Source organism: Artemia sp. Qi Xiang Cuo, chromosome 1, assembly GCF_049724085.1.
Source record: "Artemia sp. Qi Xiang Cuo chromosome 1, ASM4972408v1, whole genome shotgun sequence".
Lineage (NCBI taxonomy): Eukaryota > Metazoa > Arthropoda > Branchiopoda > Anostraca > Artemiidae > Artemia > Artemia sp. Qi Xiang Cuo.
The window spans coordinates 1,519,127-1,546,115 of NC_142794.1; the positions used below are offsets into that span (position 1 = coordinate 1,519,127).

Consider the following 26,989-nt stretch of genomic DNA (forward strand, 5'->3'; position numbering starts at 1 on the left):
GTAGACACTTCAAAAAGACTCATTCCATGAAAGGTATTCAGGCCGTCGATAGTAGCAATATCATAATCGACGTTGTCTCCTACATACTGAAAAAATGTGCTTTCTCTTTCGACTCTTCCAACAACGTTTGATTTACTGCTACACATCTCTCAATTTTTTTTTACCTCTGAGTACGAAAAGCAGAAGCCGAGATTGTGCACTGTGTCATTTAAAAATCGTGATGAAAAATGGTGAAGCAGCTGAGAAGCCAGTCCTATTTGTACAGGAGACATTAAAACCCATGATATGCAAGCGTGCATTGTAGTCTGTCCGATAGAAGATATTAGACGAGGCGTGTTGACTCCTATCGATGAAAGTAGTAGACAAAGAGATGGACACACGAAGTTCAAACACTTCTCTACTGACGATATTTCGTTAAGAAATTCGTAGGAATCCTTCCTTGTCGAAATGGATTTGATTTCACTTCTTATTATTCTTCCAACGACTTTGATGAGCTGATCCCTTTCTCTGGTTTTACTATCTGCTTTCACCTCTTTATAATATTCTCCTAATATCCTGTCAACCACATTTCTAAATGTTAAGAGTGTCTCTTTCCCGTTTGAATCGGACACAACTACTCGTTCGCCGTGCTCACTGGCTAGCAGATCCTAGCCTTGACAATAGCCGTAGGCCGAATTATCACAGTCAGTTTCAGAGAGAATATGAACCATCTTTGTTAAAATGATCGTCATAGGTGCAGGTTCTTCACTGTTGGCATAACACCAAAGCGCTTCTTCGAGAGCGGCTTTCCTTGCACTATCGCACGGTCTTTCCTTCCATTTCTTTGGTGGAGGTACGTCACTCACTTCTTCTTGACCACAGAATTTTTGTGGAATCTCTTTTCCTGTCCTGAAGTTTACTGAGCATATTTGATGATAAACGGCATCATCTGCAAGAAGGTCAGAAGTCTTTGAATTTATCCGACCAAGCACTGTCGCGGCCCACTGATCGTTTCTGCTCTTACACATTTCACTAATCGAGCAGTCGAAGCTATGAGTTCGTACTGCATAAGTTTCAACGAATTCGCGACTTGCGATCTTGCATAATTTCACTGCTTGACCACAGAATAGGCAGTTCTTCGAAAAATCAAAGCTTGGAGCTGAAGATGGGGTCGGGGGAACCGCAACGGATTCTTTCTCCTCAATTGTTTTTGAGAGTCCTTTTCTCTGTCAATTCGACGTCTGTCACAGAAGTTACGACGACACGCGGTGTGGACTTCATTTCCAGTCGTCACAGTCATGCTACTACCTCTTTCTTTGCTTGCGTTATTCACGGCATCGGCTCTTTTCTCGGATAATATGACAGTGTTTTCACCAGGTTTGATGCTTCTTTGGCATATTGGGCAGACCATGTTTTCTTAATTGACGGTTCTAGAAGAAAAAGAGACTACTTATTGCATTTATTTTATTTATTTAATATACATAAAAATACAAAAAAAATTAATCCCCAACAGAGAGCAGAGCTCGTAAGGTTGGGTGTGTAAATAATGGGACATACGCAAAACTTCTCGTCAAATAACAATAGCAAAATTAACTTAGTTAACAAAAAAACAATAACAACGAAAACTTAGAAACAAGGAATAAAAGAAAAGAAGGGAGAAAAGAAATGCTAGACAGGAAAGAAATGCTGGGCAAGAGGGGCATGGAAGGCCGTCCCACCGTGGATCCGAGCAAATTGAATTTGGTATAATCCCGAAGCAAACGGTATTTTAATTAATTTATACCACTTGTTGGTTTAATCAATTCAGGCACAATCCAATCATGATTAAACCCATCACCACCTAGAATAATACACTCAGCTTGAATGATATACAGTAGATGGAATTGCAGAAATGAAGTTTAAAAGCAGAAATGAATATCCACTCTTTTCAAGAATCATAAGCACAATCCTAAACGCTATCTCACTAAATACTTCTGCTCAACGCTCGCGGATCCCAGTTTATTCTTTTGTTTTTTTTTGCGGAAGTAAAAAAAAAACGGCACAAACCTTGTATATACCCTTGAACACGCAAGTACTATGGTAGATGGCTCCACTGATTATAAAAAATGACACTAAGGAACGGAAACCTCAAAAAAAATTAATGTAAAGAATAGTATAATTTGTAGTGATGCTTTTCTACAATTTTTAACTTTTCGAGAGAGCATATTATTTACTTGCTTAAAAAATCCTCAGCATGGTTTGGTTTTTGATTTATCAGTATATTTTTACTCCTTCTCTCGCCCCAAATCAAAGAAGATTATGACACCCTTTTCTACATAAGTGCAGAATACATAAGTGTTTGAAACTTTCTTTCTTCACTCCCCCCTCCTTCTTTATTGAAGTTTGACTCCATCACTGGTACAAATCCTAGTTAAAATGACTGATCGAAATTAAAGGTTGAAGGTATTTGGAGAAATGAGAACTAGGCTTAAAAAGGTTGTATCTAGCTTCCTGCGCACTAACAGGGATTGTAGTTACTCAAGACCATTTTTTTATACCAAAAGTAACTCTTGAAGCTTCTATGTGAGAAATAATAAATAATGACCCAGAGATGTGGTACTGTCTGAAAAAAGAGAGGGAAAAATAGAAAACGAAATGGCTAACAAAAGAGCTTTACTATGATCAAGACTAGATTTTAATGCCAATTATCATCTTAAGGACACTAAACAGTTAAAAGGAATCAATTGCATAGGCAGACAAAGGTCACTCGGTATCAGACAGCGTGGTCATGCTCGTCAAGGCCTACAATGGTCGCACTATGCAAAACATTTTGATTCACAGCAGTGCTGTCACTCGAGTTCGCTTTACCGTACACTTGAATTGCACGTTTAACAATTCCCAGTTCCTGCTCACCCTTGTCATGGCTTGACCTACCTTTTCGCTGAGGGTTCATACAACATTCCACTTTTAATGTCAACGAAAGAGTTAGCAAATGAATCTGCTGACGTTTTATTGAACTAAAATGATTTTGCTAACGTTTTATTTAACTAAGATGATTTTGCATATCAGTTTTGACTTCCTCTAAAAAATAAAAAAGGCACTCAGCAATAACATTCGATATTGGCAAGGAAAAAAAAATACTGTATCAATTTTGTAACGTTTGGAAACATTACTGCTCCAGTTGCAGATTTTAGTATAAGGATATGGCATCAATACACCACTATGTTAGAGTCGTCAAAATTTTCCAGATTCAAATCCTTCAGGTAAAGTTACACCTGATATGAACTGCCATTCCTGGTCCATCTTTGCCTTATTCCATATGCCAGAGGTATAGCACTAGAAGAGTTGCTGATGACTAGGAACTGTTAGCTCGTAACTAGAGGGGTCAAAAAATAGAGGAAGTCATTTATCTTTTTAGAGGAGCGGAAACGATCTATAATTGGTTTGGTGTTCAAAAGTGGGGGACCTTCAATAAAAAAACGTCCCATTACAAAGTGTGACTGTCCCAAAACTCGAGAGTAATCCTTGTAGAGTTTTCACATGAAAGCCAACAGGTGGGCTGTGTTATTCCACCTGAGTGAAGACTCAGATATATTCATTCCTATATGCATCTTGTGATTTCACACTGCGATAAAATGGATTGTGAAAATTTTTGTATAAATCTTCCAGACTCTTAGATTTTTTTTTACATTTATGACTTGCAACCAGGGCACATTAATGACAGCTAAATTTCACAACTGTAGCCCATGGTTATTTTTGTTCAATAAACCTCTTGACTAAGTGATTTATTCCCATTGGTGGTGCAATATCCAATCTAGTTCTGTATCGGAGCGCCTGTCTTGTTAACATTTTCCGTCACTCCAACCAACTGACTGAAAATAACAGATACTGATCCATGATTACACTCTAACAGAGCAAGTAAATCTACCAGTAAATCCATTATGACATTAAAGAAACTGACCCAAGAAGAGTTATTTAGCTGCAGACTGATTTATTGTCTAGTCAAGATCCACTGAGAACCGGTTAGTTTTTTGGTTGACAAGAAGCTTTTCATGAAAATGAAATGCCAGAGCCTGTTGAGCAATGTTTTTTGCTTTTATTCTAATCAGACTAGCATGGCTCTGTAAATCTGGCCATGGCATACTTTTCACGAACTTCGGAAAGTTGTCTGTGACCGAATAGGGGATATCCTGCTCAACTAGAAATGAGAAAAGCCTTGCTTCAATAGTGGTCTCCATTTTGTTTTTGGAAAAAGTGGTGAACAAGAGGCAGAGTCTGTGAAGACGAAGCAATCCATGTCTTTTGATTAAACCGTGAAAATAAAGGTTACAGAGGGGCTGCCCAATTGAACCATGAGACAGCCTAGTCTGCATGAAGGAATAAGTGGTTTTTAACCAGCTTCCTCTGGACAGACCCTCTGCAACTTTGCATTCACATTTGATTTGAGTGAATAATATGCTACTCGTAGAAGAAATCAGTTAGAAATTAAACAACAAATAATTTTCTAAATTTTGGAATGTATGTTCTACAGGAAATGAGTGTTAGCCTATATTTGAATACAGTATTAAGTTCTAAATAAAATATTTGGTCTTGGAAGCACGTTAATTACTAGTTTGAATTCTCGTAAGTTCCGCAGTAACCTATCCATCCGTATATCATTGGAAGTAGAGAGCAAATATTTGTCCCTTTTTCTGTACGGTGACATCACTTAGTATATATTCAGTGATAAGTCATTTCGCGGTATAAATACGCTGATCAAAGTCATTTCGTGGTATGATTATGGTATGCGGTATAATTAGAAAAAAGTGCGGCATTTATCTTGAAATTGCGATATATACCGCAAAATGCGGTATAAGTGGCAACACTGGTTTCTCTCTCCCCAAGAATAGTGAGTAGAACAATAAATCCCATAAACTATAACCACTACATGTTTAGTTAGTCACTGAATATTATTGATCATTATTATTTTGGTGAGCAGGCCATGGTGCATCATTTTGCACCTTTGTATCATGATTGCCATGAAGGTACCGGTTCTAGGCGTTTACCCCCCCCCCCCCCGTGATTATTTCCCCAGAAAATAACCCCCGTGGAAAGTAAGACTTTCCAAATTTGAGAATTTTATTTGAGTTTGATTTTTTTAATTTCCGTAACCGAAAAGTATTTTGGTTCTTTCGTATTATGAGCCACTCACTCAAGTTTACGCTGTGTAAAAATCGAGAAAAAACTGGTTTTTTCGAAAGTTTTTTCAGCTTAACGCGAGACAAGACAAAGACAAGTGACAGAATATATGGGAAATATTTAATTTGTTCTATATATTTGCACATAGGGGGGGGGGGGAAGTATTTGGACAGTTTGAAGTGAGAAAACAATTCTTTCTAGGGTTTGCCGGTGTTTATCCCCCCCCTCCGATAAAATATCCCTCGTAGAAAATACCCCCCCCCCCCACAGAAAATACCCCCCAGAAAATACCCCCCGCGGAAAATACACCCCCCTCGGTAACCCCCCTCCCCACCCCGTGGAAAATAAGACTTTGTGAGGCTCTCATGGGCCTGTACGAGATTGCAAGGAAACGAATCTTGTACTTATTTCTCAAGTTCTTAAATGGTGTAAAAACGAGCCAAGTCCAAGCTACGTTTAGTCCTCTTTTGTTTCGTTTTAGAAAGAAACTATTGCTGGATTTGTTATCCTTACAGCATAGCCACGTAATTTATTTAGGCTAAAAAGTAAAGGGCAAAGCATTGCTCAAGAAATCTGAACGAAACAAATAGTCCCTACAGAATGATAGACCGTAAGGCTTCTTCTGCACTTGAAAAATCAGAAGATACTACCATCTTGGAATGCAACTTTCCTCGTATTACCTTGTTTCTACTAAGTCTTTTTAGTTCGAGTTCATCTTCTTCTAGGACTTTTTTTTGTCATTTTCTATTTCTTTTCTAGGGTTCAAAGCTTAGGGTGCTTTAATAAGTTTACACTCAAATGCTACTATAAAAATGGAAAGATACTTGAAGGCCATCTATTCTTCAAAACAGTCTTCTGGCCACATAGTTAGTAACAACATTGAATTATAGAATATATCGAGTAAATTGTAGAATGAAAAGGATAAATACTAATAAAAATAAAGTATGCAATCATTTACCTGATAAAGTCTCACTATTTTGTTGCTCTTTATTTTGCTTTGGTGATTGAAAATCCAGCTTTTGTGTCCATATTTTAAGAAAATTTAATAATTTCACAATAAAACTTGCATAATTACCAAGTAGCATGTATGGATGAATACCAGTAGCTTCAACTAGGGGGAGGGGGTATTTTTTTACTTTGATTTTATTAATTTGACCTCTCTAGAAATATGAAGAATACTCTTTTGCCTCCCCCTCCCCAGGGCGGTGTCCAGATTTGTTTTGGAGGGTGGAAGGGGTACGACTGGAAATAGCCTAGCCCCTTTAATTTCCGCCAATTGAAGCTATCAATCAAAACTAGTGGTGTCAACTGGTGGAATTGTCATTTTCTCTGCAAGATTTGTTTGCCTTGCAAGTCCTAGATTAAAAAAATAATCTGTTCGTGGTATTTTCAAGAACTGAATAGTTTGTATATATGGTGAAATTGAAAAGACAACGAATTTAACCTCCCTGGATTCTGAAAAATGTTTTTTTTTCCTTTCCCTCTTTGGGAGAAGAGCAGTTAAAAAGAATATGGGAGTGGGATGATTGCCGTTCGACCACTTTTCATTCTTCTTTTATTATTTTCCGATATGAGATAAAATAAAATTTCCTTTTTTATCTTTTAGTTGTTTTCAATTCACTTTAAAAAAAATACTCTATTTCATTAGTAGGTACTCCGTTCCCTAACTGGGTGGTTTGGTGTACTTTTTATATTAGAATCGTAACCGTGGACAGGCTTGAAATCAAATCCTTTATGTCTTAGGGGTAGCCTCGTTACCATTGTACAACGCCAACTATTGCCGAACAAGATATTCCCAAACACATCATGATTTCGTAAACAAAATGATGAGCGACGTCACAATCAAATGTTACAAACATTATGGTTGCAGGGGTAGCTGCAACCTAGTAAAGGACAAACCACAGCCCTTAGTAACGATATAAACTCCTGTAACTCCAAAGAATAAACTCCTGCCCATAATAACTGAAATATTAAATAAATACCATTTTCGACGAAAACGAAAGTGGCTGGTGAATTTTACAGATTGAAGCTTTTTGAATTTTATTTTTATTTTTTATTTTTCACAGATTGGTGAATTTTACAGATTGAACAGATTGAATCATTTATGACATCGCAGATCCCCTTACTCAATACCTCACTCTTTCAGTAATTTTAAGTTTTTGTCCTAATTATTTAAGAACAATTTTTTAAACACAAGAGCCGTTTAATTAGAGTCAGGAGATTTTTAAAATACAAAAAGAAACTTTGGCTCGAAGAGCGAGGTATTAAGGATGGGCTTTACCCATTATATACGGGACAATCTCTGTTCTGTTAAGTTTTAATGTTGTTCCTTACTTTCAGTTGAAAAAAAACGATCTGTTTTATTTATTCACTGAAAGGCTGAGAAAATTCTCAGGGGAAAATATTGACATGCTACTGATTTTAATAGCCATTAGTTTATTTTTCTTTATCCTCAGCTGATTAATTCCCAATCAGGGCTTTTGTAATGTTTATTCATGCGATGGAAGTTTATTGATTTAACTAAAAATTTAAATAATGTGCAAAATACTCTTTATTTTCAGAAATTCATCAGGAATATCGATTGGTTAAGATATCACCCAGCACTAATATAGCGTAATATTTGCTAGAGATAGTCAATAGGTATGACACCAGGGTTGCCAACTTTTGGTCAATGAATTTGTCTCTTGAGCATCCAAAAATGTGTCCTTTTCAGCCAAATTATGTCCATATTTTGTCTATAATATGTCCATCTTGAAATCTCAGAAATTAGTTTTTTTACGACTTGTAAACCTCTTTCAAAGTGGTCAGTTAACATCCAATATAATAAAAACGAAAAAGATTCATTTAGTTCATCCATAAAAAATGAACTAGTGTGAAAGCACAAGTCATAAAAACATGTAAACAGTATCCCTTCCATAAGAACCATATTTTCCCCCAGGTCATAACTTACAATGCCTGCCCTCGAGCCCTGAAGGGCTGTGTCGACCCAGGAGTTTTCGTTATATGGTCTTTGAACTATTTAAAAAAAAATGTCTATATCAATGTTCTTATCAGATGGATTTGAGGAAAAAAGGGTGTGGATGGGGGGGGCTAGGTGCCCCCCGATCTCTTTTGATTCTTAAAAAGTGAACTAGAACTGTCAGTTTCCAATCAAGGAAACTGACAATGAAGTTTATACGAGCATACCTTTCGTAAAAACCATATATGGCTCCAGGGCATAACTTACAACGCCTGCTCCCGGACCCTGGAGGGTTGTGTCGACACCTAAGTTTTTGTTATATTATCTTTGAAGTATTTTTAACAAAATGTCTATCTCAAAATTTTCATCGGATGCATTTGGAGAAAAAGGGCGGGGGGGGAGGGTCTGGTTACCCTCCGATATCTTTTGACTCTTAAAAAGTGAACTAGAGCTTTAAATTTCCAATCAAAAGACCCCTCTCTGAAGTTTATACGAGTATTCCTTCCATAAGAACCATATATGCCCCCAGGGCCTAACTTACAACACGTATCCCCGGCCCTTGGGGGTTGTGTCGACACTGGAGTTTTGTTATATGACCATTAAAATATTTTTAACAACATGGCTATCTCAAGACTTTTATTGAATAGATTTGGGAAAAGGGCTTGAGAGGGGGGATGGGGGCTAATTGCCCTCCGATCACTTTTGAATCTTAAGAAGGGCACTAGAAATCTCGATTTCAAATCTAATTAGCCCCTTTTGAAGTTTATACGACGACATCTTCCATAGGATGTGCCTCTGGGAAAAAAATAATAAAACATTGGAGCCGCATGGCCTTTACTATAGGCAACGCTATCCTCTGATAAGTTTTAGTGTGTGTTCGGATATCAGCAAAGATTTTCCTAATCTTATCTTCTATCTTTAACATTCACTTTCGTTTTTGTAACGATTTTTGCAAGCAATGATCCCACTGGTACCCAGCATACATGGAAGTGTACTATTTATGTATGTATGTATAAATTTATTGCCCATCATAAATGTAAAATACAACACTGATGGAGTATAAAGAAAGAAAATGGGAAAAAAAAACAAATAAATTCTGACAAATCCGGGTTGCAGCGGTAGCTAGCAACCTAGTAAGAGATACAAACAGAACCAAAACAGAGAAGAACAGACAAGAAAAAAAAATTACAAATAGGGGCAATTATATGTAAGAACAGACCTATTATCAAAGACGGACAATTTCAGAGGTGCTTTCACCAATAATCTGTCTCCAATATCTCTCATTTCTTTTCTGTACCGCGGACACTGGACTTGCAACTCCATACCGCAAGGATAGTGAGCTGTTATTAATCCAGAAAGGCAGTCTTAGCAAATATTTCGCATACTTGTAGAAACTCTTCCGTATATCCCTAATATCTGAAGCAGTAAGAAGAAACCAAAATGGTGCAAGGGCAAGTAGATGCGGAACAGCAAATGCATTATAAACGCTAGCTAAGATACGGCGGTTAAATTTAAGCTTTAACGCAACTAGTAAACTACACGCATTCCTAGCTTTTCTGGCAAAAAAACCTTTCAAAAGTTGACGCGTTTCGCGAAGATTTGACCCAATCGGTACACCAAGATACATCAGTGTATCTTGTGCTTTAATAACATGTTCACCTAACTGAACATTTGTCGGGCAATCTGAACAGTGATTGAACACCAGGACCTCAGTCTTACTCTCATTAAATTGAAGACCTATACGTTTATACTCCCTATCCAGAATTCCAAAATTTTCCTCAAGTCCAAAGGCTGTTCTATTAATATCAAGGATGTTATCAGTATAGTTAGCTAGTGAAATATCAATACCATTAAATATACACATGGTTACAACTTTCTGTTGTGGCACAACGATAGTACTATTAAACGAGAGGGGGGGAGAAGTAACAGCACCCTGTCTAATGCCCTTTTTTACTAGAATTGAAGGAGTGAGCTCCACCGTACCAGGTGAGATGGTAACCTTTACTTTGGCATTTAGTTTTTTATAGATATCACGTATCGATTTGATGACAGAACTATTGACTCAATGCTTATAAGCAGTCAAGAAGATATGTGGATGTATACCCATGTCGATAGCTCTAGATACGTCTAACCCGGCAAAATATACTACCTCATTATTTTAATGAGCATGTAGAAGTAAATTAGCAATCAAATGGTAAACATGGTCACGGTCCAACTCCTTTCTTGAAGCCGAAATGGCTATCCGGTGTATAACACTTAACAGATATCTCGTCAATAATTAGTAACTCAAAAACTTTGCATAAAACCGGTGACACTGTAATTGGTCTAAAAGAAGAACGTTGGTCCTTGGGCTTTCCCCTCTTTAATACCGGGGTTATTACTAAACAAATCAGAAACTATACCACAACAGAATATCAACTGAAAGAGTAAGGTCAGATGCTCAAGCAGGAGAGGGGACCCACATCTTAGATGCTGTGCAAAGAGACCATTAACACCACGAGAAGTTTTCTTTTGTAGCTTAGAAATACACTCAGTAACCGCAGATGGAGTAACAATAACACCGATCGCATCAGTTGATTGGCCTAAGGAGCCATCAAGCTCCCTTTCATACTGGTTTGACAATGATGGATCAGGCTCGGAAAACTGTTAATTTTGAAAGCACAGTTCATGTCACCAGCAAGGATTACTGCTAGGTTTTGCAGTTCACAATCAGACACGAGGGAACAGACTTGGCGGCATGCTTGATCAAATTGTCTGTCTGATGTAGCATTACGGTAATCGGTGGGTAAATACACTGAGACCACCCCATAATTCTGAAATTTGACAGACGTAAAATAGTCACTGTCGCGAAAGTGTTCAGGCATGAGGACGCTTCTAGGAAGAATAGCAGAACCTCCACTCGGCCGACCAGCCCCGGAGTGTCTAGCGGCACGAATTATTACGACAGTAGAAGCAGTCTTGCCCAATAAAAATAGACTGTTGGCAGTGAGAAGGTGCTCTTGTAGGTAGAGAACCTCATTTGTGTCACATAGAGTTTGGATTATGGGTAATTTCACTGAGACGCCTCCATTAATATTCCATGATGTAACTTGTAAATCAGTGGTCATTTTAGGGGGTTCATAGGTTTCTGTGCGACAGGACATTTGTAGCTGTAACAAGGATGGTCAGCTTGGTTGCACAGCACACAATTCATTTTATTTTGACAGAGGGTTTCCAGCTTGTTCGAATGTCCTCTCTGCGCACAACGCGAACAGCGAGTAAGAGCTTTACAGTGCTGGGCAATATATCCATAAGCTTGGCAGTTGTAGCAGTGATGAGGGAGAGGGAGAAACTTATCAATGGGGACTCGCTTGCACTCAATTATCATTAACAAGGAAATGGCTGCTAAAAAGTCCTTTGGCGGCAGAGCCAAAGCTTGTGCGACCTAGTATCTACGATACGATAAACTGCGGTGCCGTTAGTTATTAAGTTCTTCGACTAAACATCAGAAACACTGTCAAAAACGACACGTGAACGTCCACACGGTACTATAACTTATAGCTGTATGCTTAGAGATTGGTCCTTAGATTTAACAGCATCAGCTACAGCAGTACCCTCATTTTCATCACTTACAACGAGGCACCAAGTATATTTTCCCGGTCTAAGATCAGTTATCGCCGACTTCAAGTCACCACACAAGTTATCAATAAAAATGTTGCGGTTCTTGGGGTCATTCAGCGTTTTAGGTGGATTCTTTAATATAACGGCAAAAGAGGTTTGGATGATTGTGTGGGGGCTTGAGACAAAGAAGGCAGCGGGTTGCGCTTCGACAGGACGTAATTATCGAATTTGACATATAGTTCGTTAACTTTACGAGTAAGTGTAGCACTTGATTCTCCTGCGATAGCTGGTACTTCATCAGGCTCTTTCAGCACGAAACGGGGTAGGGTTATCTGCTTTTCATCACACTTTTCAAATTTTTTTAGCATGTCCAGTCAGTTATCTGCAGCTTTCTGTCGGTAACTTGGGCGATTCGTGCAGTTTGCGAAATTCCGTAATATTTTCTTTGCTTTCATTAACGAATCAGTGCTTAAAAAAGTCCGCACCAGTTTTCGCAATATCGGCATGAACATTCCCCACAGCCCGGGCACGTTAAAAAAGTTCAAGACTGGAGACCATACAAGCTGCTGGCTCCGCATTGTATGTAGCAAACAAACATACAGCAGGTATCTCACTTAGTCAGAAACAAGGTTGAATAGCAACACAGAGATCACCGGGAGCAAGGGAAGTGTCGAGACCTGCTCACCTGTCCCCTGCAATTTAAGGCTAATTAAAACCGGCAGGTACCAATACAGCACTCCCGGCAGGTTCTCTCCCCTCTCCTGCTTGGTCCCAAGCGATCCACGCGGTACTGTTGACGCACCTTAAAAAAAGGTTGAAATTTGGTTTAAATTGACTGAATTCTAGTAATTTGGCTAATTTCTTTTTATACAAGATTCGGCGGAAAAATTCGTCCATTGGCAACCTCCAATCGGCAACAATGAGTTGAAATAATTGTTCCCAGGGGAAATCACAGAGGTCAAAATAACCAAACAAAAGATAAGCTGATTATAAATAAAACTCTTCAAATAAGAGTCCACTGGGATTTTTTTTTTTTTTTTTTTTTTTTTTTTTGTGGAATAGGAAAAAGAGGACAAATCTGACAGGCTCTTGCATTAATATCAACATCATTAAAAAGGCTCTTGACAACTAATTTGTGTTTTTCAGTCGCAATAAGAGCTAGGCAGAGAAGCATTATTTGGGTATAGCCAGCACAGTTCTAGGCTTTTATCCCCCCTCCTCGGCGATTAAACCCCCGGAAAATACCCCCACGGAAAATTCCCAAGCGGAAAATACCTCCCCCCCGGAAAATTGCCCCCCCCCCGGAAAATTTGCTCCCCCCTCCTGACGCAGAATACCCTTCCCGGAAAATGCCCCTCCCCCGGAAAATACCCCCGCGGAAAATACCCCATGGAAAATAAACCCTGTAAACCCCCCTCCCAGAAAATACCCCCCCCCCCTTGGAAAATAAGGCTTTTCAAATTTGAGAATTTTATTTTAGTTTTTTTTTTATTTCTGTAGGGGGAAGGAATTTAGGTACATGTGTATTATGCACCACTCACTCAAGTCTACGCTGTGTAAAATTTAAGAACCCATCGTTTTTTTTAGTTTCTTCTTTACTTTAGAAATAAATTTGGGCTATAGATTTGCACATTAGGAAGGGAAGTAAAGTATAGTGGGACAGAATATATGGAAAACATATAATTTGGGCTATAAATTTGCACACAAAGGGGGGGGGAGATAAAGTATTTGGATAGTTTGAAGTCAGAAAACAATTCTTTATAGGTATATGGCAACTAAAAAATTACAGAAGAATAGCGAGGCATCTGGAAATTTTATTAGCTAAAAAAAAAAATCACAGTATAAAGTAAATGTAATAATTCTAAGTGTTTTTGCAAGTGTTAATTTTTTTTTTCAATGACCGTTTTTCCAAGTATTAAGTACTATTATTCGGTTAATGCAATGTTTCATTTAAGCGTCTTATGATGATCGCTGATCAAATGTTCATGGCCGTATATTTGGCTTTAAAATATACTTATAAATCTATCTATCTAATATGCAGAATAATTGTGCCAAATACATTTTGCATGCAGAGCTGCTATACTTTGCCCCCCCCCCCTAATGTGCAAATCTATACATTTCTAAAGTAACGAAAAAACTGGTGTGTTCTCGAATATTACACAGCGTAAACTTGAGTGAGTGGCGCATAATACACAAGTACTAAAACTCCTTCCCCCAACGGAAATTAAAAAAATAAAACTCAAATAAAATTCTCAAATTAGGAAAACCTTATTTTTCACGGGGGTGGGGGGTATTTTTCGTGTGTAGGGGGTATTTTCCGTGGTTAGGGGTATTTTCTGGGGGATATAATCGCTTGGGGGTAAACTCTGGCCACCAGGTCAGAGAAGCAGATCGTGATGGCAACCCTGTTTCGAAGTATCCAGAATTTCGAAATTGTTCTGTAAAAAAATTAACCAGGCCGTACTAAAAAAAAATACTCTTTGTTTAAATTAGATTTTATTGAAGTAAGAGATGAAATATATTTTATGAACTTCAATACTGCTTATTAAATCATTTAAAAACTTTTCAACATTGTTACACAAAAACAAAAGTTAATATAGTCTTTGGCATTGCGTTATAGAACAATGGTACTATATTTATCTATTGGTTTAGATTACACTGAAGAATGATATGTCTTTAGTTTGATTCTAAACAATTTTCGAAAGCTGAGAATAATTGTTCGTGGTTAAGTCCGCTATCAATACTTAGCTCAAAGCAATTAAAAATATGAGGGAGCATATATTTAGCATAAGTTTAATTCTGTAATAAACGCTGTTATGATCAAAATTTTCACTCACAATCAGGGTTGCCACCCTGGCCTGGAAGATTTACGAAATCGGAGAGCTCGGTCGCCACCGTCAGTAGGATTTTACTAGATCTAGTAAAAGAAAGAAATTTAGAGGATCTAGTAAATTTCCCGAAATCTAGTAAAAACAGTAATGGATACAGACTTTTGCAATTTTGTAGGTATAACAATCTAGTTATAACCAATACGGTGTTTGGTCATAAAATGGCTCATAAGCTAACATGGTAATCACGTGATGGTAAGAAAGCAAACCTTATTGATTATGTTATAGTAAACCGAAGACTGGCAGGATCAATACAAGATACTAGGGTATATAGGAGTGCTGTTATTGATGTTAAAAGTAAAGATCACCATCTAGTAGTGTCTAGGGTTAATTTAAAGCTGAAAAATCGGAAGGGTAATTACCTCCCTGGAAGTTATTATGTTGGTAGACTCCAGGATGAGTATTTGAGATACACTTTCCAGGAATAGTTGAGTACTAATCTCGAGTTTAAAATTTGATAATTTGTAAGATGGTTGGAATGATTTTAGAACAATAATTTGTGAAGTTGCAGAAGGTGTCTTAGGGAAGAGAGCGAGAACTACAGCTGAGAATATTAGTGAAAAAGCTTTAAGTTTAATAGAAAGGAGAAAGGACTTGTACAAGAATTATCTGAGTGATAGATCACATGAAAACAAAAGAAATGTAAAGAAAGTGGAGAAAGCATTGAAATATGAACTAAGGAGCTGTGAAGTGGAGGCCATGGATAAAATTGCCGAGGATTTAGAAGATGCAGCTAGACGGCATAATAGTAAAATATTGTACTGGCACGTTAACAAATTGAGAGGTAGCAGTCAATCTGGACTTGTCCCAGTTAAAGATAGGAATGGGGTGTCAATTAGCGATAAGACAAAAGTTAAAGCGAGATGGGCCGAACATTTTGAGAATTTGCTTAACCGAGATAGAGTTGCAGGAAAAAATATAGAGGAAAATGAAATAGTTTGTGATACCTTGGATGTGAAGGACGATTTGTTTTGTGAGGAGGAATTAAAAACAGTACTAAAAGGATTAAAGAATAATAAGGCTCCAGGTGCTGATAGGGTTGTAAATGAGTTTTTTAAATATGGTGGCTCTGAGGTTAGAAATAAGTTATTGGAGATTATGAATATGATTTTTGAAAAAGGGGAAGTACCTAACGATTTTAGGAAAACCTTAATTAAGCCACTTTATAAGAAAGGTGATAAAAGTGAGTGTGGTAATTATCGAGGCATTAGTCTGGTCTCTGTAGGTAGCAAATTGCTTAGTAATATGATACTTTTTAGACTGAGAGATGCCGTAGACAAAGTTTTAAGAGAAGAGCAGTGCGGTTTTAGAAAAGGTAGAGGATGTGTTGACCAAATTTTCACTCTTAGGTTAATAATTGAGAAGTGCCTAAGTTTTCAAACACCTTTGGTCCTCAGTTTTATAGATTATGAGCAAGCGTTCGATTCTGTTGATAGAGGAGCTTTAGTAAAGGTTTTATCCTTGTATGGTATACCAGATAAATACATTAAAGTGATTAGTGCTATGTACGAGAATAACACTGCTGCGGTTAAGGTAGGAAATGAGGTTAGCAGCTGGTTTTGTATTAAATCAGGAGTTAAGCAGGGTTGTGTTCTATCCCCCTTTATATGGATTATTTTGATGGACTTTGTTTTAAGGAGCACAGGAAAGGCAATGGGAGACCACGGAATCAAATGGGGAGGAAAAAGTCTCCTGGACTTGGATTATGCTGATGATTTAAGCATCCTAGATGAAAGTGTGAGCAAAATGAATGAAGTTTTAGAGGTTTTGCGAGTTCAGGGTGCTAGTATTGGTTTGAAAATTAATGTTAGGAAGACCAAGTCACTAAGGCTAGGAATAAGTGAAGATGAAAAGGTGACGTTGGGTAATGAAAAGATTGATCAGGTGGGCAGTTTCACTTACCTTGGTAGTATTATTAGTAAAGATGGTGGGAGCAGTGAAGATGTTAAAAATAGAATAGCCAAGGCTCAGGGTGTTTTTTCACAGTTAAAAAAAGTCTGGAAGAATAGGAAGATAAGTCTACAAACCAAGATTAGAATCTTAGAAGCTACAGTGATGACAGTGGTCAAATATGGCTCTGAAGCATGGACGCTCCGAAAAGCGGATGAAGATTTGCTAGATGTTTTCCAGAGAAATTGCTTAAGGATTGTTCTGGGTACCCGGCTGACTGACCGTATTTCAAACAATAGGCTATACGAAAAATGTGGTTCAATACCGCTTTCTAGGTCTATAATGAAAGAAAGGTTGAGGTGGTTAGGACATGTTGTTCGGATGAAGGATGACAGATTGCCGAAGATTGTTCTTTTCGGCCAACCATCTAGGGCTAAACGGAAAGCAGGTCGTCCCCGTCTGGGTTGGGAGGACGTCATAAAGAAAGATTTAAAGGAAATGGGAACTTCGTGGGCGGGTGTAAAAAGGGAGGCTTTGAATAGATTGGGGTGGAGGAGGAGCGTGCGTAGCTGTGTTGGCCTCAGGCGGCTTGGTGCTGCGATGAGTTGTTAGTAGTAGTAGTATATATATATATATATATATATATATATATATATATATATATATATATATATATATATATATATATATATATATATATATCCAAAAAAAGGATTTTAGAGCTTGTAGGTTTCCGGAATTTTCAATCATGCGGCGAAAACGAAAGAAAAAGGAAAAGAGAAAAAAAGAAGAAAAAAAAAGGAAAAAAGATTGTGAAAATCGTATTGATTATCCTCCTATAGTAGAAATCGATGCTTGATGGTGCGCGTGCGGCGTAGCTGCACGCGCAAAAATTTTTTTTAGCATTTAGTAAAAACAGATGCGATCTAGTAAATTTTTCTTCTCCGATTTAGTAAATTCTTCGAGCTCAGGGTGACAACCTGTCGGAGAGGAAAAATTTACTAAATCGCATCTTTTTTTTCTAAATGATCAAAATAAATTTTTGCGCGTGCGGCTGTCGTCACACGCGCACCATCAATCATCGACTTTTACTATTGGAGGATTTTCAAAATCTTTTTCCCTTTTTTCTTCTGTTTTTTCTTTTCCTCTTTTCTTTCATTTTCATAGTATGATTGAAAATTCTAGAAACCTAAAGTTCAAAAATCCTTTTTTTTTAGATTATTTGTATGTACTACTGGATAGGCTTCACATTCCAGATGCGGTGTAACCAAGATGTCAAACAATAGTCTGGAATCTTGGATTCTGGAAATCCTGCAGGTGAAGCCCGGCATAAAATTTATCAATGTTCTTCAGGTCATAAAGTTAAGATACATTGAAAAAGTAAAAAACAATCAAAGAAGAAAAACAGCTACAACTTATAATCATACTCATAATCATAATTCAGGCGATGGAGTGCTTAGAATCTGAGGTGTGACTGAAAGTGACGGCTTTTGTAATTTGTCTCCAGTTTCCGTTTTTAGGTTTGAAATCTAAACCCTTCAATTTTGAATTTTTAAGAAGAAATTTGCCAGTTTTAAAACACTATTTGGGCTGGTCTTTAAATAAGGGATAAGCTGCTTACAAAGATTTCAGGTACATTTTAAAGCAACTAATTTTGGAGTTTTTTTGAACTGATTTCTTTTGGATCCTCTCTCGTTCGTATTCAAGGGAATCAAAAACCAATACAAGCTATGTCACTTTAAAACGCAAATGACGTAATCGGCTCCCTGTTTAGTTGTAAAAATATGTAAATTAAAAAGTGCACCTCAAATCGGACTAGGGCTGCCGAGAAAAAGAAAACTTATAAAACATACAATAATTAGTTTGAAAAATACCATCTTGTCAATAGTCTCCAGGTCAGGCAAATCATACAAATCGAAAAATAAGAAGAAAAATATGCAGTCGCAATTAAAAAAGTCGCACTTAAAAGGCTTTAATCGTTCTCAGCCTCATCCGAATTTAAAGTAGCGTCAAATTCTGACTGAAGGGATCTACTTGTTTCCATTGCTTGGAAGCCCGAGTCAAATTGCTGGGGATCACCTAGTCATGTATTTCACTTGACGACCTGAGTACAAGTTGCTTCGCCTTCATCAGGGACGATACACTCGAGACATTTAGTCTATTCCGGTCTTTAGTTTTGATGACCGACAAAAATCAAGAACTGTCTCTGCTCCAGCACTTAAATGGTGAAAGCTGCAGAGAGTCACAAAGAACTTGGGCAAGTATGGAAAAAGTTCGTTTCCAGCAGCGTCTTTAAAAAGGATAGCGGCTGTTATGAGAGTTTGGGAAAATTTTCTGAAAACGAGTTAAGCCGGCATACCAGTCCTGATTTTAAATAGTTTGCCTTTCAAAGCAAGTATCAAGTAGAAGCCGCGAGAAAAGTAGAGATTTTTCAGCGCCAGGGTTGACGCAAAATCAGAAAATGAGAGCAATAGTAGCCATAATATCTAACGTAATCGAAATCAGACTTTTTAGTGTATGGACGCTAATTTTACCCCCTGAATTCATGGAAAATAACAAAAGTTCTGTTTACTATAAATCATGACTTTTTACTAGATTTCGGGAAATTTACTAGATTTTTTTATTTTACTAGATCTAGTAAAATCCTACTGACGGTGGCAACCCTGCCCACGATTGTCAGGTTTTTGGGGCAGCAGAACGTATAGCCAGGGTTGCCAACTTTTTGGTAAAGAAATATGCCCCTTGAGTATCCATAAATATGTAATTTTTGGCCGAATAATTGCCATATTTTGTCTATAATTTATCCATCTTGAAATTTTAGGAATTAGTCTTTTTATGACTTGTAAACCTCGTTCAAAGAAATCACTTATCATCGATTATAATAAAAACGAAAAAGATCAATTTAGTTCATCCATAAAAATGAACTAGTGTGAAAGCACAAGTCATAAAAACATGTAAACAGTAAAAACTAATTGTCGGAGCTTAAGGCTAATCATCTTTATTAGTGGCTAATGCTATTTTCCTTATGCTAGAAAATCGGGAATAACTTCTGCAATTTACGTGCTTTGCGCTGATTTTTTTTGGCGAATCCCGAAATAGAAAGTAAAATAATGTTTGTTTCACTTTTTCTATACTTGTTATCTTTTGTCAAAAAAAAAGAAGAAGTTATTTTAATTTGTTGAATAAAAAATTAGTAGATGGGAAATGAAAGTAGTTATTTTTTTAGTTGATTCTATTGGTATTTTAAATAAAAATGTTGGTTAAAGAATTATTAAATTATTTTTCTTTAAGGTGAAAAAAAAAATTGTTTTTGTTTTCATCATTTTCTTGCTATAAGGCATGGAATCTGCTCCAAAAGCTAGAATTTTGGACGGTTTGCAGATATTATAATCTACAACAATTACAGCAAGTGTCTGATGTCTATCACAAACTAAATTAAATACAAAAGCAAAAATACAAATAAAAAAATAGCTCGATTTTTACTTTGTTTTCCCACTGTTTCCCGCTTAGTAGCGTTATTTCGTCAGCCAATAGGAAGAAAGCCCGCAATTTTGATGGACTCTGTTCTGTATATTATGCCTTTCGGATAGAATAGAAACCGTCAAGAAAACCTTTGAGCTATGAGGAAGAAAATTATAAACAGAGGATGGCTGAATTTAGAATACCGGTAAGTAAATTTTGAGATCGCATTTTGTTCGGCGTAGTTAAAAAGTCCAGAAATTATGTTTTAAGGATGACACTCCCCCACAGCCCTCATGGCAAGGGTTGTAAGTTATGCCCTGGGGGCATATAAGTTTTTTTTATAAAAAGCGTTGCCGTAGAAAATTCAAAAAGGAATGATTCGATTAGAAATTAAAACGGCTAGTGTCCTTTTCAATAGTAGAAAGTGATTGGGGGGCAATTAACCCCCCTCTCACGCCTATCATTTCCCTAAACACATCCAATCTAAATTTTGAGATAACCATTTTGTTCAACGTAGTTGAAAAGTCCGGAAATTAGGTTTTTAAGGATGACAACCCCCTCACAGCCCTCAGAGCAAGGGTTGTAAGTTATGCCCTGGGGCATATAAGGTCTTCATAGAAAGTGTTGTCGTAGAAACATCAAAAAGGGATCATTCGATTGGAAATTGAAACGACTAGTGCCCTTTCAATTTAGTTCAATTTCAAGTAAGAGTTTATTGTTGACGATGATTCAAGTGTTTTCTATAAGCTAAAACAGTATGTCTCTTACGGTTCAAACATATGGAAAGATGAATGTGCCAATCACGTCACAAAGAACTATACAACGCCTATATAACTTGTGCAAAAATAAGAAAGGTTTGTGCACCGAATTTCTTCCCAGAGGAATTATCCAACAATTGGCCAAAAATTTAAGGGGTTCAATCAAAACAAATTCCAAAAATAATGGAACGGTGGAAAAATTAAAGAACTTGTTAAAAAGAGGTCCGTACCATGTTTTTGAAAACCACACAAAATGCGATTCTTGTTGCCCTAAGATTGGTGAATTCTTTCATGATAAAACGGATAATCGTGGAACACTCTGCCCATGCACGTGTTTGAAGATGTTTTGACAGGGGTAGAGGTTGTATGTCGAAAAGCAGAGCAGCTCCGAAATGACGCAACTACAAACTTAGCTGAAAGCTACATGTCAGGTGTTGCAAAGTTCATCGGGGGAAAGCAAATAAGCCGGTCTAAGGGAAGTTCATACCAAGCAAGAGTAAATGGAGCCATCCTTGCTTATAATTCAGGTTCAAAATGGCATCAATTAGCTTGTAAAAATATTTTTTTGTCTAGTCCTTCTTGCTTAACGAAAAAGTATTGCAAAAAAACAGCAGAACATCGCTTAAGATCTAAAGGTAATTTGACCAGTTATTATAGTTCTCTTGGAGGAAAATATTTTGCTAAGTTAAAAAACAGAAATAATAACTTTGGGGATCAGGACTATGGATGAAACTGCAATAAGTCAGATATGACTTCTGATGAAATAAGCTCAGTCAGACAAAATATACTAACCAACATTTAAAATTGGATAGTGCAGCTCCGAAATGACGCAACTACAAACTTAGCAGAAAGCTACATGTCAGGTGTTGCAAAATTCATCGGGGGAAAGCAAATAAGCCAGTCTAAGGGAAGTTCATACCAAGAAGAGTAAATGGAGCCATCCTTGATTATAATTGAGGTTCAAAATGGCCTCAATTAGCTTAGAAAAATATTTTTCGGTCTAGTCCTTCTTTCTTAACGAAAAAGTATTGCAAAAAAAAACAGCTGAACATCGCTTAAGATCTAAAGGTAATTTGACCAGTTATTATAGTTCTCTTAGAGGAAAACATTTTGCTAAGTTAAAAAACAGAAATAATAACTTTGGCGATCGGGACTATGGACTAAACTGTAATAAGCCAGATATGATTTCTGATGAAATCAGCTCAGTCAGACAAAAATATACTAACCAACATTTAAAATTGGATAGTGCCAGTATAAGCAGTTTGTTCGATAAAATCAAGGGGCAATCAAAAAACGGGAACTGGGTTGAAGAGAAATCTAGGAGAATAGCGAGCAGTTATATTCATAGAATTGCAACTAGAAAAATAGTACTAGAGTTGCTCCAATTGTTAAGCAAATTCAAAACTTAGGACCTAGATTCTGCTCTTCCCTTATGAAAAAGGGTTTGGATTTAGAAGTAGTTGCTCTAGAAGCATATGAAAAGAAAAAAAAAAATCAACTTAAAAGTCATAAAGGGAGATGAAATAGGACTTAGTGTGCATCCACAGTATCAATATCTTGGTGCCTCTGTAGATGGATTGCTCCCTGGTGGCACACCTATAGAGATAAAAACTGTGCATAAAATACCAGAATTCAAAACCATTTTTATGCTGCTCAGTCCAAAAATCTAGTCAAAGAATTTCTTATCTAATTATCCAGTGAAGGTCTTCAGTTATAAGAAAATCATAGGTATTTTGCCCAGATAAAAGGCCAACTCGAGGCACTATAGATAGAAAGATATACCACTTAATAGTTTTTAACGCCATTGATGACTGGGAAATAATTACAGTTCACCGGTCAAAACAACACTGGGCGAAAATATTTCCAAAGCTTGAAGCTTTCTGGAAAGAACCCTTACTACCTAAAATTTTAGACTCGAGGTTAGTAAGGAATATGGAAATCAGAGAACCTATGGTCTCAGAAAATATGAACATCGGAGAGCCAAGCACGTCTCAAGAAACAAAAAGAGGGGGAGAAAAGAAGGTCAAGTCTAGTTGACATGGACAACAAGAAAATAAATACACAGAAGGGATCGGGAGACAACGAAGAATATACCAGTCACTCAGCGCATGAAAACAGGAGTTTTGAAGAAATATTTTGGTCTGACTTGGAATAAATGAATCTTTATGTTTGATGTATTTTGTGTGATGTATTTTGATGTACTTGTATTTTTGATGTGATTATTTATTTTTGATGTGATGTGTTAGTGATTTGATTAATACGGCTCTTTAGTTTTAATTAGTAAGCGTCTACTGCACATTTCCAGTTTGCTATGATGATTAACGTCGCGTCCTTTTACCAGGCTTATCCCACATCCACCGTTATTGGCACAGTTTCAAAACTCTGGATATAGTTCTCACAGGTCCGCCGTTCTTTAAACACTCCCACCACGCTTGGTACGCACTACCTGGTGAAGATGATTTCAGAGAGGGGAAAGCCAATCGATATTCCATCTTTTTCTTTTCACCATTTTCACCATTAGTCACTTGCCTCATATCCGATGCTGGTGCTCCAATAAAGCAGCAGGTTGATTTACATCATCCTCGACTTTTTGCATGTGTCTCACAATCATTTATTTGTGATGTAATGTGATGTGATAGGCAGGCTATTATATATATATATTGAATTTCATTGTCACTTGTCTTATATCCAAGGCTGTTGCTCCAGTGAAGCAGCAGGTTGATTTACATTATCCTCGACATTTTCGCATTTTCATGTAACCTTTGGCATAGTTTTTTGTGTCTCGCACTATTTCTTCCAATATCTCCGCTGTCACATATCTTCTAGCCACATATTTCTTTGTTCTTTACTTTAATTTTTGATTCGTCCTTATTTCCATTGTCGTAGGTCTTGTAACCGCATTTTTTTGTACTTCACTATTTTGCCTCGTTGTAAGTCTCGCTTCCGCTTATCTTTAAACCACATATTTCTTTGTCCTTCAATTTCGTTCATCATTACTTCAGAATTTTTTTCAATGACCGTGTATAATCTGTTCTTCACTTTCGTTTTTGACTCGTTGTAATTTCCACTACCGCTTATCTTTTAACCACGCATTTCTTTATATTTCAGTTTCGTTTTTGAGACGTTGTAATTTTCGTTGCCGCTTAACTTTTAACACATATTTCTTTGTTCTTCACTTTCATTTTTGACTCGTAATTGTCGTTTTCGCAAGTGTTATAACCACATATTTGTTTGTTCCTCATTTTCGTTTATCATTACTTCAGATATTTTTTCAATGCCCTTTGCCTTAGCTGTTTGGATTAGTCTTGTCACATTTGATGGTCTAGGATATTCATTTGCACAAATTGCAAATTTCCTTTTTTTTAAGGTCGTCCTCTTGATCTTGTCTTATTTGTTGGTCTAGTTTGTTCATTTTGAGCAATAGTTAATTTATGTTTATGTCCTCGAGATAGTTGATCAAACTACTGGAAATGTCTTTTGTAAAAAGAATCATTACATTTAATATTTTATTCTTAGCCTTGTTTTTGTGTATTTTTACAGGCTTCATAGATACTAATAATGAAAGAACAGCTCCTGAGGCGTAAAAGACGTATTTGTGCTTTTGAAATATGCTCATAAATATATCGTTACTCATATGAATTCTTTTTCGAAATTAAGGCTCTTAAAAGAATTTCCTCAAACTTGTGACCTATCTAGATGGGTTTTTTTTAGGCCAAAATATCCCAGTGTGCCAATTTTAAAACAAAAATATGGAGCCGTTGTGGAGAAAAAATTTACACATACATACATGCATAAACAAATAAATAAATAAATGAATATACAATTGTTTCTCGATTACAAAATACAAAAACACTTACTGAATATAAATTTACATCACCGAATATGAATACATGGATTTACATGGTTCTAAGTTTTGTTCTGTAAATTCTACTTAAACTGTCTGAAAATCTAATATATATATATATATATATATATATATATATATATATATATATATATATGTATAATGTTACATTTCTATCAGCAGCTCCTTTTACTCAATAAAATTTTCAAACTGAGGAGATTCACCTAATCACCTTGGGTGGTTGACTTTTGTTTTGATTCCAATAGATTCCTAATCATCACAAATTCAAGTGTCATTATAGCTTCATTTTTTGTTGGTAAGATTTGATACACAGAAAGCTGATTTTTTCGACCTTTAGACGCTGGAACTGAAGTGTTTGCTTATGAAAATAGGTTACTGCTTGTCTTTCTCTTTTAGAGACTGCCAAGCAAAATTGTAAATTGTAAAACAGACAAGCTAAAATTGTAAATTGTCATATGTTTACGATAATTTTTTTCCCTGAATTCATGGAAAATAAAAAAAAAGTTTTGTTTGCTATAAATTATGAATTTTTCCTAGTTTTTACTAGATTTCGGGAAATTTACTAGATCCTCTAAATTTCTTTCTTTTACTAGATCTAGTAAAATCCTACTGACGGTGGCAACCGAGCTCTCCGATTTCGTAAATCTTCCAAGAGAAAAAATTTACACATACATACATGCATAAACAAACAATTAAATAAATGAATATACAATTATTTCTCGATTACAAAATACAAAAACACTTACTGAATATAAATTTACATCACCGAATATGAATACATGGATTTACATGGTTCTAAGTTTTGTTCTGTAAATTCTACTTAAACTGTCTGAAAATCTAATTTCCTTGCGTCTTCACTTTAAATCGGCATAATTGCTGGACTATTGAATGTATTCCTGATTCATTGTTGATATTGAAAAAAACTACGTTTTCTAAAGAGTTAAAGAGGCTGAGTTACAAGGTCGAACCTTAAAACGTACAGGGATTAGGAGGCACAGTTGGGGGCTGCCTCCCCCCAAACCCCGCTTTCGCAGCCTTTAAATAAAAAAAAATTTCTTTAAACTGAAAGTAAGGAGCGACATTAAATCTTAAAACGAACAGAAATTATTCCGTATATGAAAGGGGCTGTGCCCTCCTCAACGCCTCGCTCTTCACGCTTAAGTTTGACTTTCTCACAACTCTTTTTTTTAAACAATAAAAACTTTAGCGTAAAGAGCGAGGCGTTGAGGAGGGCACAGCCCCTTTCATATACGGAATAATTTCTGTTCGTTTTAAGATTTAATGTCGCTCGTTATTTTCAGTTTAAAGAATTTTTTTTTTTATTTAAACGCTGTGAAAGCGGGAGGTTTGGGGGAGGCAGCCCCCCAACTGTGCCTCCTAATCCCTGTACGTTTTAAGGTTCGACCTTGTAACTCAGCCTCTTTAACTCTTTAGAAAACGTAGTTTTTTTCAAATAATTTCTGCACGTTTTTGTACAGTTTATTACTTATTATTGCTTGACTAACTGTTAGCTGATCGTGTCAGGAGATAAAGTTGGGGGGCTGCCACCCCCCAAACCCCCGCTCTTGAACATTCTTGTGTTAAGGCTTTTAATTCCTGAATACTCAAATCACGTCGTACAGGGTGCCTCCTAATCCCTGTACGTTTTAAGGTTCGAACTTGTGACTCAGCCTCTTTAACAGCCCCCCAACTGTGCCTCCTAATCCCAGTACGTTTTAAGGGTCCACCTTGTAACTCAGCCTCTTTAACTTTTTAGAAAACGTAATTTTTTTAAATAATTTAAAAAAGAAACTGAGTTTCTTTTTTTAAAGTTTAAATTCAGTATATAAAAAATTTGCTCTGACCGTGAATCGAACCCGGGTTTTCCGCCTGACAGTCTGGAGTATCAACCGCTGGACTAAAGAGACACAACTGTAATTGTTTTTTAGTAAATGAAATCTATTTTCGACGCAAGCAAATTCCCACAAAACTTGATATTTGGTTTTTGGAAAACAGGGAAGGAGTGATCAAATTGAGCTGAAATTTCGAGGATAAGTTCCCAGGACCCAAGAAAGCTTATCCTCTAAATTTCAGCCCGATCAGACAACGTTAAAGGGGGGTTGTGGTGGGAAAAATTAACATGGGCTATTATAGGAAAACGAGGTTTTTCGTAAATGTAAATTCGGGGGATATTTTTTTAGGTATGAAAATATCAAAAGGCCCTAACAGGTCAAATTCTGCTTCGAATGAGGCCTAATTTACCCGGATTAGTTGCCAATTGTGGCCCGTAGGCTTGGATAAGTAAAACAACGAAATGAATTTTAAGTGGCTATATTTGGTTTTTTGAAAACAGGGAAGGAGTGATCGGATTGAGCTGAAATTTCGATGATAAGCTCCCGGGCCCTAGGTAAGATTAACATCTAAATTTCAGCCTAATCGGACAACGTTCAAG

General features: G+C 36.8%; 1 protein-coding gene across 1 annotated transcript in view; it reads right to left on the bottom strand.

The window, feature by feature from the left end:
* LOC148955885 (uncharacterized) overlaps positions 1–26,989 on the bottom strand; it is a 395,061-nt gene that overhangs the window by 39,170 nt on the left and 328,902 nt on the right. Inside the window, exon 3 of the mRNA XM_089093000.1 lies at positions 2,026–2,105. Coding sequence (XP_088949126.1) covers positions 2,026–2,105 — 80 coding nt within the window. The remainder of the gene's footprint in view (positions 1–2,025; positions 2,106–26,989) is intronic.